This window comes from Lampetra fluviatilis, chromosome 5 (genome assembly GCF_964198595.1).
Source record: "Lampetra fluviatilis chromosome 5, kcLamFluv1.1, whole genome shotgun sequence".
Classification (NCBI taxonomy): domain Eukaryota; kingdom Metazoa; phylum Chordata; class Hyperoartia; order Petromyzontiformes; family Petromyzontidae; genus Lampetra; species Lampetra fluviatilis.
The window spans coordinates 8,930,599-8,941,423 of NC_136279.1; the positions used below are offsets into that span (position 1 = coordinate 8,930,599).

General features: G+C 49.5%; 1 protein-coding gene across 6 annotated transcripts in view; it reads right to left on the minus strand.

Moving 5' to 3' along the window:
• The window catches only part of LOC144932513 (uncharacterized), a 23,025-nt gene extending 12,401 nt beyond the window's left edge, over positions 1–10,624 (minus strand). For 5 of the 6 annotated variants that reach the window (XM_078856676.1, XM_078856673.1, XM_078856671.1 and 2 more), the window contains exons 1-10: positions 10,410–10,624; positions 9,816–9,874; positions 8,953–9,053; positions 8,068–8,156; positions 5,914–6,030; positions 5,373–5,464; positions 4,323–4,436; positions 3,431–3,485; positions 1,779–1,841; positions 643–710 (exon numbers count right to left, since the gene is read on the minus strand). In XM_078856676.1, coding sequence (XP_078712802.1) covers positions 643–710; positions 1,779–1,841; positions 3,431–3,485; positions 4,323–4,436; positions 5,373–5,464; positions 5,914–6,030; positions 8,068–8,156; positions 8,953–8,977 — 623 coding nt within the window. In that variant the 5' untranslated portion in view covers positions 8,978–9,053; positions 9,816–9,874; positions 10,410–10,624. The remainder of the gene's footprint in view (positions 1–642; positions 711–1,778; positions 1,842–3,430; positions 3,486–4,322; positions 4,437–5,372; positions 5,465–5,913; positions 6,031–8,067; positions 8,157–8,952; positions 9,054–9,815; positions 9,875–10,409) is intronic. The other variant, XM_078856672.1, reaches the window with a different exon arrangement.
• Positions 10,625–10,825: the final 201 nt, after the last annotated feature.

A 10,825-nucleotide genomic window follows, 5' to 3' on the forward strand; every position in this document is an offset into this window, starting at 1 on the left:
CCTCGCCTGGTTAACTACCTCGCCTGGTTTACAGGAGGTCGTGTGTTCGATCCTGACCCCGACGCCTGTATTTTTGGAGTTTGGATGTTCTCCCCATGGTCGCGTGGATTTTTCTCCGGGTCCTCCGGTTTCTCCCTCCACATTTAGAAACATGCGTTTAGAGTATTTGGCTGCTATAAATGTCCACGTGATAAGCCACTTGATTACGCTAGAATTTGTGGCGAGGTCGCTTCTGAAAGAGCTATACAGCTCAGTGGGTCTTACCCGGTAAAATAAAAATAAACTTTTGGTTTTATAGTTTAAATAGGTGGAAGCTGGATTGTGCCCTGTACCACCAAATTTCCCTTTGACCACACCAAAGTTCATGCTCCTTAGCGGTGAATTGCGGTTATGAGGGTGCCCCCCCCCCCACACAACAGTTCTTGTGCCCCCCCCCACTCGATCCGATAGGAGTTGGTGCTGGGGCTAGTTCGGAGCAGGGTCTGGTTCTCTAGTTTGTTATGGATTGGGGGTTCGGTCTGGTTGCCTCGTGTCTTGATTTAAGGGGTAGTATCTGGTTGCCGAGTTATTGTTAGGGGCAGAGCAACATCTAACACGGACATTTACATTGTCGTTCACTTTTCGCTGCTGATGTTCACGTACCTCTGGGTCGCTTCCTCCATGAAAGACGCCACCATATTCGGCCACTTTGCTCCAAGAACGTCAGTTGCCTGGCCCGTCAGGGTTCCGTGAGAAAACACAGATGTTCGCTAACAGGCACGTACACGCACACATGTGCTGTACACGTATGTACACTCGGACAGACAGTCGTACAAAGCTGCCCCGTATAGACATACAGCCTGTTGGAGAAAGTGCCGTTAGCGAGCACCTATTAAGGCTGAAACTGTGCACGAGTTGGTGGGGTGGCCAACACATCGTTTTTCGGAATCTGTCTTCCTCAGTGCTGGGTAAGGTGATACATCAGATACGGTACTGTACTCACTTTAGGCTGAGTTGATCTACAGGAGGCCAAGCATCATGTCAGATATCACTTTCCACTGATGTTATCCGTGGCCTGGAATTGAGTTTATGTAACTGAGTTCATAGCACCACTCCTTCATGACATACAAAGAGACACTCTCAAATACACACACACAGACACATACACAGACAAATAAACATTTACATACAACCGCGATTCGCCACTAAAGCAACGTCACCACAGCATTTGTGCTGTCACTCTGAGGCCACGTGGAGTTGTTGAAGGCTCGCTGGCAGGAGGGCCCAGGTGCTCTGGATTAACTGACATGATTGGTTATTTACACTATGAGATCTCCTTTACCAGTGGCAAAATATAGTAATAGGTTTTTACCCTTTTAACTGGTACAAAAGTTGTACGCCTTTTGGCGTCATCTGGTCCAACACCAATGGAGACTAGGCTCTAAAGAAAGCTGTCTCGGGTGTGGACCAATCAACTTCAAGGACAGTGCATATCATTATCATCATCAGAGTTGTTTCTTTTTGTTTGCATTTTGACTTCTTGTGTTGAGGTTATTGCAAACATGATGCCTTGTATAAAGGTGTCAGATTTTGTACCAGTTAAAAGGGTAAAAACCAATTACTATGATTGGTTATATGCACCCCACCTGTGGCAACTTTCTGTGATTTAGCCACCCATCGACAAACCAAAAAACACGCACGGTGCCAAAGAAGTTCAACACACGCACACTCACACGACAGAATCATAATAAAGTTGCGTGCATCGCATGGCTTCGAAATGAACGTCGTCGATCTCTCACCGTCATCTTCATAAACATCTTCTCCCAGCGAATCAGCTTTCTCTCCTCTGCAACTCTTCTCACCTGAGAAAAAATGACATTGACGCGTCTTCAGGAAAAGCCCCACACGATTGACATTCAACTCAACATGTAAAGATTATCTTCTTGGTTCTTTCGGTAAAGTCACGTAGAAGGGAAGTAATAAAATAATAAAAATAAAACATAATAAAACAATTCTCACGACGTTTCGGCCACAACGCAAGCAGCCGTACTCAGGCTGCCTGCGTTGTGGCCGAAACGTCGTGAGAATTATTTTATTATGTTTTATTTTTATTATTTTATTACTTCCCTTCTACGTGACTTTACCGAAAGAACCAAGAAGATGAATCCCTGCAGTCACGAAAGCTTTAAATGGAAATGTAAAGATTATTTGCGGATTCTGCCCTCTTGTCAGGTCCGCGGTTACGGAAAAAAACACGTTTTATTCGCTGGTGAAAAGACAAATTGTGCGGAAATGCTTTCATCTAGCAGTGGATAGATAATGGCTGATGATATTGATATTTTTGTATTGTTCGTTACCAAAAGGACCACACAAAAGACATTATGGATCATCAGGGAGCCATGCCCAGATATGACGCGCCAAGATGAGGGCAGGATTGTATATGGGTGCTTGTAATAATTTGAGTTAATCAGTGAATCGTATTGTGCTATAACTGCCAAGGAGTGGCTATGGTGCTGCATGGGTCTTCGTAATGTTTTGGCCTCATCACTGGTGAGGGGGTGGAGTGGTATTTTAAGTGAACTTTTTGCTGACCGATGGAATGAGGTTTTGGGTGATGTTTTTGGTGGAGATGTTGGCGACACAACCGGTGCAGTGTTGGTTGGAGTGTTTGGTGGAGTGTTGGTTGGGGTGTTGGATCACACACCGGTCGATTTTGTGTGCCAAGGCAAACTCGCAAAGTGAACCGACTCATGGACTTTTGACCTTTTTCCATGGCGACTTTACCTCGGTTGTCTCACACGTTCAGGCCTCACATTCTCCACTAGCCTCACTCAATCAAGGCCGTAATTATAATATATATTGTGGGGACACACACACCCCCCCCCCCCCAATATTCAAATATGCTCAAAATGTCCCCCCAATATATTGCTATAAAATAAATTTATTTTATACTAGCTTTACTACCCGGCTTCGCCCGGGACTTGGATTCTCGACGCCCGGCCGTCTTTGTCTCCCCAGTGGCGATGTTCACACCAATATATATGATTGTGGTTATGGTTGTGCTTTATTAATCCCTAATCTCTGCCATTACATACAATGAAACAAGAAAAGGTAAAAAAGAAAAAACAGAGCAATGTAATACAATACACTATCAGACATTATTGTAATAAATAAATAAAAATTCCATCCTATGTATTAGTTAATTTTTTTATATTTTAGGCAGGAAATGGCAGGAAATTAGTTTTCAAATGTAGTTTTTTTTCTGGGGGGGTCCCCCAGACCCCCTGGAAGATTTGGTCCCCTCCAATGTTGACTCCATGGCTACGGCCTTGCACACAATCGACCCCCAGCCTCAGTCAACTCCTCGGCAGGTTGCACAAGCTGAGGGGCTCGTGCAAGGCCAGGCGGTGGTGTGCAGGTGGTGACCTCCCCTGCCCTGAAAGGTCACTACCTGCTCGTGCACCAGCTGCAACCGCCTCATGGCGACATCCAAAAGCCTCTGTTTCCTAGGGACAGATGGACACACGCACACACACACGCGTGGGCAGGGGCGCAACAACTCATTTCAACGGGGTGGACCCCCCCTCTCTCCCTTCCCCCGACTCACTTCTAGTGAAATAGCTACGGATGTGTGTTAACCCGTGTACAATAATGTGTAGGCTACAATCATGTATTATTGTTCTCCTTAGTTTTTTGGTAACATTTTTTTTTTTTTACATTTTTTTACTTGTTTATCTTGTTGTTGATTCGGGGCCCCCCCCTTGTGACCGACTGGGCCCCTACGCGTCGCATGACGCTACCACATACCCCCCCCCCCCCATAGTTGTCTACCACATACCCCCCCCCCCCCATAGTTGTGTCCCTGAGCGCGCGGGCACACAAACACCTCCTCTGCATGCGGCTCCAGTCACTCGGTCAGTGTCAACGGAAGAGCTCTCTGCTCTAGTAGCTACACACCCGCGCCGTGTACGTCCCACGCGAGTTTGAATCCTCGTTCAGGGAAGGAGGGTGGGAAAAAAGACCTTTCAATTTTTGATCAAGGGCTCGGTCGTAGCGCAATTTGTAATGCCACTGCAGTAAGGTATTGAAATGTATGGGTGTGATGTCACACGAGGGCTATGACGAAGTGATGATGGTCAACAATAGCTATGACGATGACCACAGCGATGATCATAATGATGGCAATGGTGGTGGACGACTGTGAGGATGATGGAGAGCAATGATGATGATGAGAATGATGATGACGATGATGGTGGTGGTGCTGGGTGCGGGGGAGATGATGAGGCGGAGAGGAGGAGGAGGAGGGACGGAGGAGGAGGTAGCGGCCATTGACCGGCACCCACATCTGGCAGTGCTCGTGTAGGGTCCTCAATGTCTCGCTCTGCCCGTGCCAGTGCGACGAGTAGACCAGCGTGAGACGGGATAGTTCCCCGGCGGGCACCTGCACGTCTGATACACTTCGTCACACATTATCATCACCATCGTCGTTAATATCACAGACGTTATCATTGTCATCGTTACTACTATCATCTCTCCATGGTCATCCACAACTCATCTTCAGCCTCTCATGGATTTTTGTGCCCCCCTTTCGTGCTCACCATTCCCAATATACTCTCTGTATCTCTCTCTGTCTCCTTCCTTCTCTCTGTGCTCGATCTCGTTTTAGATCCTTCTCCCGCTTTGTACCCCTCCACTGGAATCAACTTCCCCTGTACATTGAGCAGTCCCCTTCCTTAACCTCATTTTCCTTCCTCTCTCGAAGCCTCACCTCTTCTCCACTGCCCATTCCCTTCCTCTTCCCTCCCCTCGCCCCTCCACTCCGTCTCCTCCCTCCTCTGCCCTTTCGTGACCCCATATGCCCTCTGTTACGGTCACTCATTTTTCGACCTTTGCACTCCCTTGCCATCTAAGTCACTATATTTTTGTACCACTTTTAAACTATGTAAAGCACCTTGAGCTAAGGCGCTCTATATAAATATAAAATAAGAAAATATCAACATCGTCACCATGACTGTTACCATTGTTAGTAGTCATGGTGATGTTAATAATCATCACCGTGGCTGTTATTAGGAGTAGGATCATCATTGTCAGCATCATTATCGTCCCTGTCATAACCATCAGCATTATCACTACCAGTCTCATTCATCATCATTGCTATCCTGAGTATCGTTTATTCATGTTATTTGCCCATTGTTGTCATCACTGCCAGTGTCATCTTCATGATGATGATGATCATCATCATAACCAGTTTAATCATTATTATTTACATCATCATCATCATTTGTCTCCTAGAATTGTAACTGGTGTCTAGTGGGGAGCGAGTAGTGTCTTAACCTGCACCTGGCCTCGTCTACGTAAACTCAGCCTTAAATGAGTGGGAAGGTCCCTGCTACCTGCGGTGTAGTCGAGACATGAGCAGGAGAAACCTTGCGCGCAGGGCCCCGGGAAGAGGATGCTGGAGCAGCACATCCTTAAAGTCCATGAGCTGTGGACAAAATGAAAACACGGGGGACGTGAAGATGGAGAGAACATGAAGACATGGCAACATGAAGATCCGGAGACTTGCAAACGAAGAAGCGTGAAGACATGGGGAGATGAAGACCCGGAGACTTGGAAACGAAGAGACGTGTAGACATGGGGACATGAAGACCCAAAGACTTGGAAACGAAGGGACATGGGAACATAGATACATGGGGATAAAAAAAACTCACATTTAAGCACAGAACACAGTAACTTGACGATAATACATGTAACCATCAAGACACAGAGCTAGTGAGACACCGGGACACGAAAACATCGTAACGTGAAAATACAAGAGTACACGGAGACACGAAGGCACGGGGCCATGAATACGGAGAGGCAAGACAACACAGGGTCGTGGAGACGTGGGAACGTGGGAACACGAGAAGCCACTGCCATCACTGCCGTCGTCACCTCGGCCACGCAGCCGCGGGTGAGCGCGAGGGCCGACACCGTCTCCTGAGACAGCGCCTCGAAGCGGTCCTCGTCACGGGCCTTGGGGACCTCTAACTCGTGTGGCCCTGGCTCGGTCTGCACCCCCACAGCATACACGCACAACAACAACAACAACCGCCATTCGCCACTAAGTGGCGGTGACATCACCATGGCGCTTGTGCCAGGCTATGTGCACGTGGAGGCCACGTGAAGTGTAGGTCACGGGGCAGACCCAGGTACCACGGGTCGACTGACTGAGATGACTGGCCGATGCACCACCTGTGCCCCCTACTGTGCCAACTTGCTGCGCTTTAGCGACCCGGTGCTTTGCTCGTTGTGAGCGTCGCTCCTCTGCCCTCCGTTGTTGTTGGAGGCCGACTGCCTCCAAATGCCCAGTAGCGTCCTTCACGAGCCTTCTCCAGAGGCCAATCTTGACACCGCTGGTACCAGTCATCGGCAAGTCCACTCAGCTCCACATCTTCTTGTACCACATCACTCCATCTCATCTCTAGCCCGCATCACACCTGTTTAGCCCCCTCTATCCGGCCGAACAAAAGCTGTTTAAGCATGCGGTGGCTGGGCATGCGGGCTACATGACCCAACCAACGCAGCCTTGCCTGCCGGAGGAGCTCACCGATGGAACTTTGTCCAGATCTTTCAAGGATTTGTGAGCTCCTGACACAATCCAGCCTTGTTAAACCCAGGATGGATCGTAGGCAGGCCAGCCTAAATGTTTCTAACCAGTGAAGATGTTCCATTAGGGGGGTCCATGTTTCGCAAGCGTAGAGAAAGGAGGGCATGACTGTGGCCGAGAAGACCTGCAGCTTCGTGTGGAGCGACAGACCAGGTAGCTTCCACACAGCGTTACGCAACCGATGAAAAGATAATGCCGCTCGACTAACGCGGAGTGACACCTCTGCTGTCAAATTGGAGCCAGTCATGAGCACAGTGCCCAGATATGGGAAAGTCTCCACTCTCTCCACAACTGCCCCATCACCAATTTGGAGTTGTGGGGGTGGAGTGTCTGATGGTACAAAATGACCAGGCCTGCTTGCTTAGTTTTGGTGGGGCTGATGGTAAGGCCCAACCTCTTCGTGGCATGCTTCAGGTTCAGCAGCAGTGCCTCCAACTCACCCTCTGAGCGAGCAGCAATTACCAGATCATCGGCATATATAACATGGTTGACCAAGAGGGAGCCATCCCTTGACTGCACCCGGGCATCGAACAGCCTCCCATTGTATCTGTACCAGATGGAAATTCCTCCGGTACAGCCATCAAAGGCTTCACGAACTACGTGGTCGAAATAGATGTTAAATAATGTGGGAGCCAGAGGACATCCCTGTCGCACTCCAAGGTGAACAGGGAATGGTCCCGACTCCCTGCCACGTAGTTTTACCCGGGCCCACTCACCATACTGAAGGTCCTAAATAATTGTGAGCAAACCGTCAGGGACTCCGAAAGCACGAAGTACAACCCAGAGCCCAGGCCTACTGATGGTATCACAGGCCTTGACCAGGTCACGCACGCGCGCACAAACACACGCACACCCACTCCTCCATTCAACACACGCTCCGTCACACAGCTTGCTCTGAGTCTTAACGCCAACTCAATCTACGTATTGCTCAATTCAACAGCCTTTCAAACACAAGCTCGCTCAAATAATTGTTCAAACACCTGCTCGCACCAACACTTTACCCCAACACCTGCTATCCCCAACGCCTGCTCACCCCAACACCTGGTCAATCAATACCTGCTCACTATAAATGTTCTCGATTGGGCCAAACGTTCCACGAATGAGTGTTTGGCATGTGATCGGACGCTTGAGAACCCAAAGAAATTCACCAGCAATGTAAAGAGAGATAACACTTATCGACAACTGCACGCGTACATTCAAGAACCCATTACTTGCATCTCATAGCCACCTCGCGGCCAGGCACATTAAACACGTTTACAAAAAATGCTGGCAAGAACGCCCTGTGCCAGGCTCGTACGGCCAGCTTGTTTACGTGGAGCAGAGTGTTACTTCATGGTTAGGCAGGGGTGATGGAAGAGGTGTGCAGCCGGCTCTGTTTGACCTCACTCGTGTAGCCTGACGCCCCCCACAAGGTCATCCTCTAAACATAGATTGTCTACCTCATCTCCATCCACCTCGTCGTCGCGTTCATCCACACGAGCCAGCGAACCGCCCCTCTGCTGAAGCCAGCCGGGGACGCCTGCTGCTGCTGCCGCCGCCGCCGCACAGGTAAAAAATAACAAGTTAGATTCCCTGTACAGGTAAACACCTACGTGTAATATTTAGCATGGAGGGGGTGCTGTCGTGTGTTTTTTTAGGTAGTTTGTAGCCAGTTGAGGAATTTCTACATTCACATGGCAGATGCCACTATTGTTGGTGCACACACACAATGGAATGTCGATCCGTCACAGAGGGATGATGGGCCGTGTTGAACCCTGACCTGGAGTTCGACTCGCGACCTTCTGTTCTAACCACATCAACGCCCAGGCTTTAATCTGCATTTAAATTTGACGGTGGCTTGGAGAGGCATTCATCCAGCAGTGGAAATATCGTGGCTGAAGATGATTTATGAATTAAAATGATTGTGCCGTCTTGCCTGATTGTGGAGCACTGAATGGCAAAGGGGGTTTGATATAACGAATGTTCTGTGAATGGCCTTCTAACACCAGGAAACCCAGTGGCATTTCTTTGCCAGGCCACACCGTGCTGATGAGACTCAAAAGGATTTGAGACCGGTTCAAGGTTTTGCTGCTCGCACAAAGGCTCCTGGCCTGATGGACTAAAATGTATTTTTGTTGGTAGTGAACTGACCCTTGTCGATCCGTGTTACTCAAGGCAGACGACTGACTGATGTGAATCCCAGTCGTGATCTTTGAAGGATCATATTGGATAAAGTATACAGTCGAGTCCACGTTTTACGTGTTTTAAATTTTCGCTGTACACTTTTCTTATGTACCAAGTAATTCGCACGCCCATGGAGTGTGAGATAAAATTAGTGGCGTTACCTTCCGTCTTTCTTATTGGTGGCATCGTGGTCGCTTATTGCAGTGGCTGTCTGCGGGGTCCCACACACGTGGTGGCGGTGGTGGTGCTCGCGTTGTCACCTCTGGGGTACATAAAACCGCGACATATCGTGGGAAGAATGAATGTATGTTGAACTTCTTTCCCACTGTACGAATCCAACCGTACTAATTGGAGGTGCGCAATATCTCAGTGCCAGAATCGGTGAGAACTACTACTGTACACGTAAATGCATGGTCTTGAGTGGTTTATTATTATTATGCAACTGAAAAAACCCGAAATTGTTAATGCCATGGGAAGACTGACAAGATATCCAAAAGTAAGGGCCATCCATAGGGGGGAGGGTGCGGCTCCCGAGGCCTTCAAACTAAACTGGAAGTATTACATCTGACGACCGTGACGTTAAAGCGCACCCCCCCCCCCCCAAAGTGCGGGGTCCAGGGCGGTCGCCCCGATTCGCAGAATCCGAGTGACGGCTCTGTCAAAGAGTAGCTACGTCGAAAAGAAAGACGTCTTGGGAAATCCAGGACAGGTGGCAACGGTAACCTGGCAGACAAGCAAGCAGATACTGTACATCACAGAGGGCCTGACCCTGACTGATCAGTGGAATGAGGATGATCATTTACAGTGATGCTCATGTCGTACATTATTTACCACGGATATGGAGATTTATTGATGATGAATTATGGAGTATTGGAGCTATTGATCATAATGGATTTCTGTTGATGAATCATTGCTTATTCGTACACTCATAACGTCAATTAAGTACAAAGACTTGTTAATGAAGACGTATGGTCGACAAAGGAATTATGATGACAATTTATTATCAAAACCATAATCCAAATACCTTATTTTCCGGAGTATAGGACGCTCCGGAAAGTAAGACGCACCTCAACGTGTACACCGCTGTCAATAAAGTTACAACGAAAAACCTGGTCAATGACAAAGATGCCCCGTATAGCTTTAACATACGCCGGGGGCAAGTGCTGTTAGCGAGCACCTATGAAGGCCGGCACAGCACACGAGGGGGTGGGTGGCCAGCACCACGACCGGCCGCCTTTGTCTCCCCAGTGGCGATGTTTACACACCGCGCCGGGTACTCATTTGAGGCCGCGTCTACCTAGGGGCCTCCCAGATGCCGGTTCAGATATTCGCTGCTGTTATTAATGAGTGGTTTGCGGGACTCGAACCTGGGTCGCCGAGTGAAAGCGCCACTTTTCACCACCGCTACCCCCCCCCCCCACGTGTGGAGCAGACAGAGACAGAGACGAATCACAACGCACGTGCGCGCCTACTGCACCATGAGACGCACAACGCCAACTTTATGATTGAAAGCGCGCGCGCACGCGCAGGAGGAAAGGCGCGTCTTATAATCCTGTACGGCGTATACATATATATAAAAAAACACCCATTGTCCCACCCGCCCCCCACGGCAACTCACCTGTGTCCTCCACTGCGGTCGCTACCGCCACTGCACGTCGCTGCGACGCGGTCTGCGGTCAGTGACGTCGACTGCGTTCGCTCTGAAATCTCAGTGATGCCCTCCCCTCCCCTCGTCTCTCTCTCTCTCACTCATCGCATTGGCGTTGTTCTTCTTCTCTCTGGGTCACCACCGTGAGTTGTTGGTGGTGGTGGTGGTGATGTTGTTGAATTGCATCGCTGGGGTTGGGGTGACCGGCGGGCGGGGCGGGTGGTGGTGGCGTTGGGGGGTTGGTGGCGTTGGGGGGGTGGTGGCGTTGGGGGGGGTGGTGGCGTTGGGGGGGGTGGTGGCGTTGGGGGGGTGGTGGCGTTGGGGGGTTGGTGGCGTTGGGGAGGTGGTGGCGTTGGGGGGGTGGTGGCGTTGGAGGGTTGGTGGCG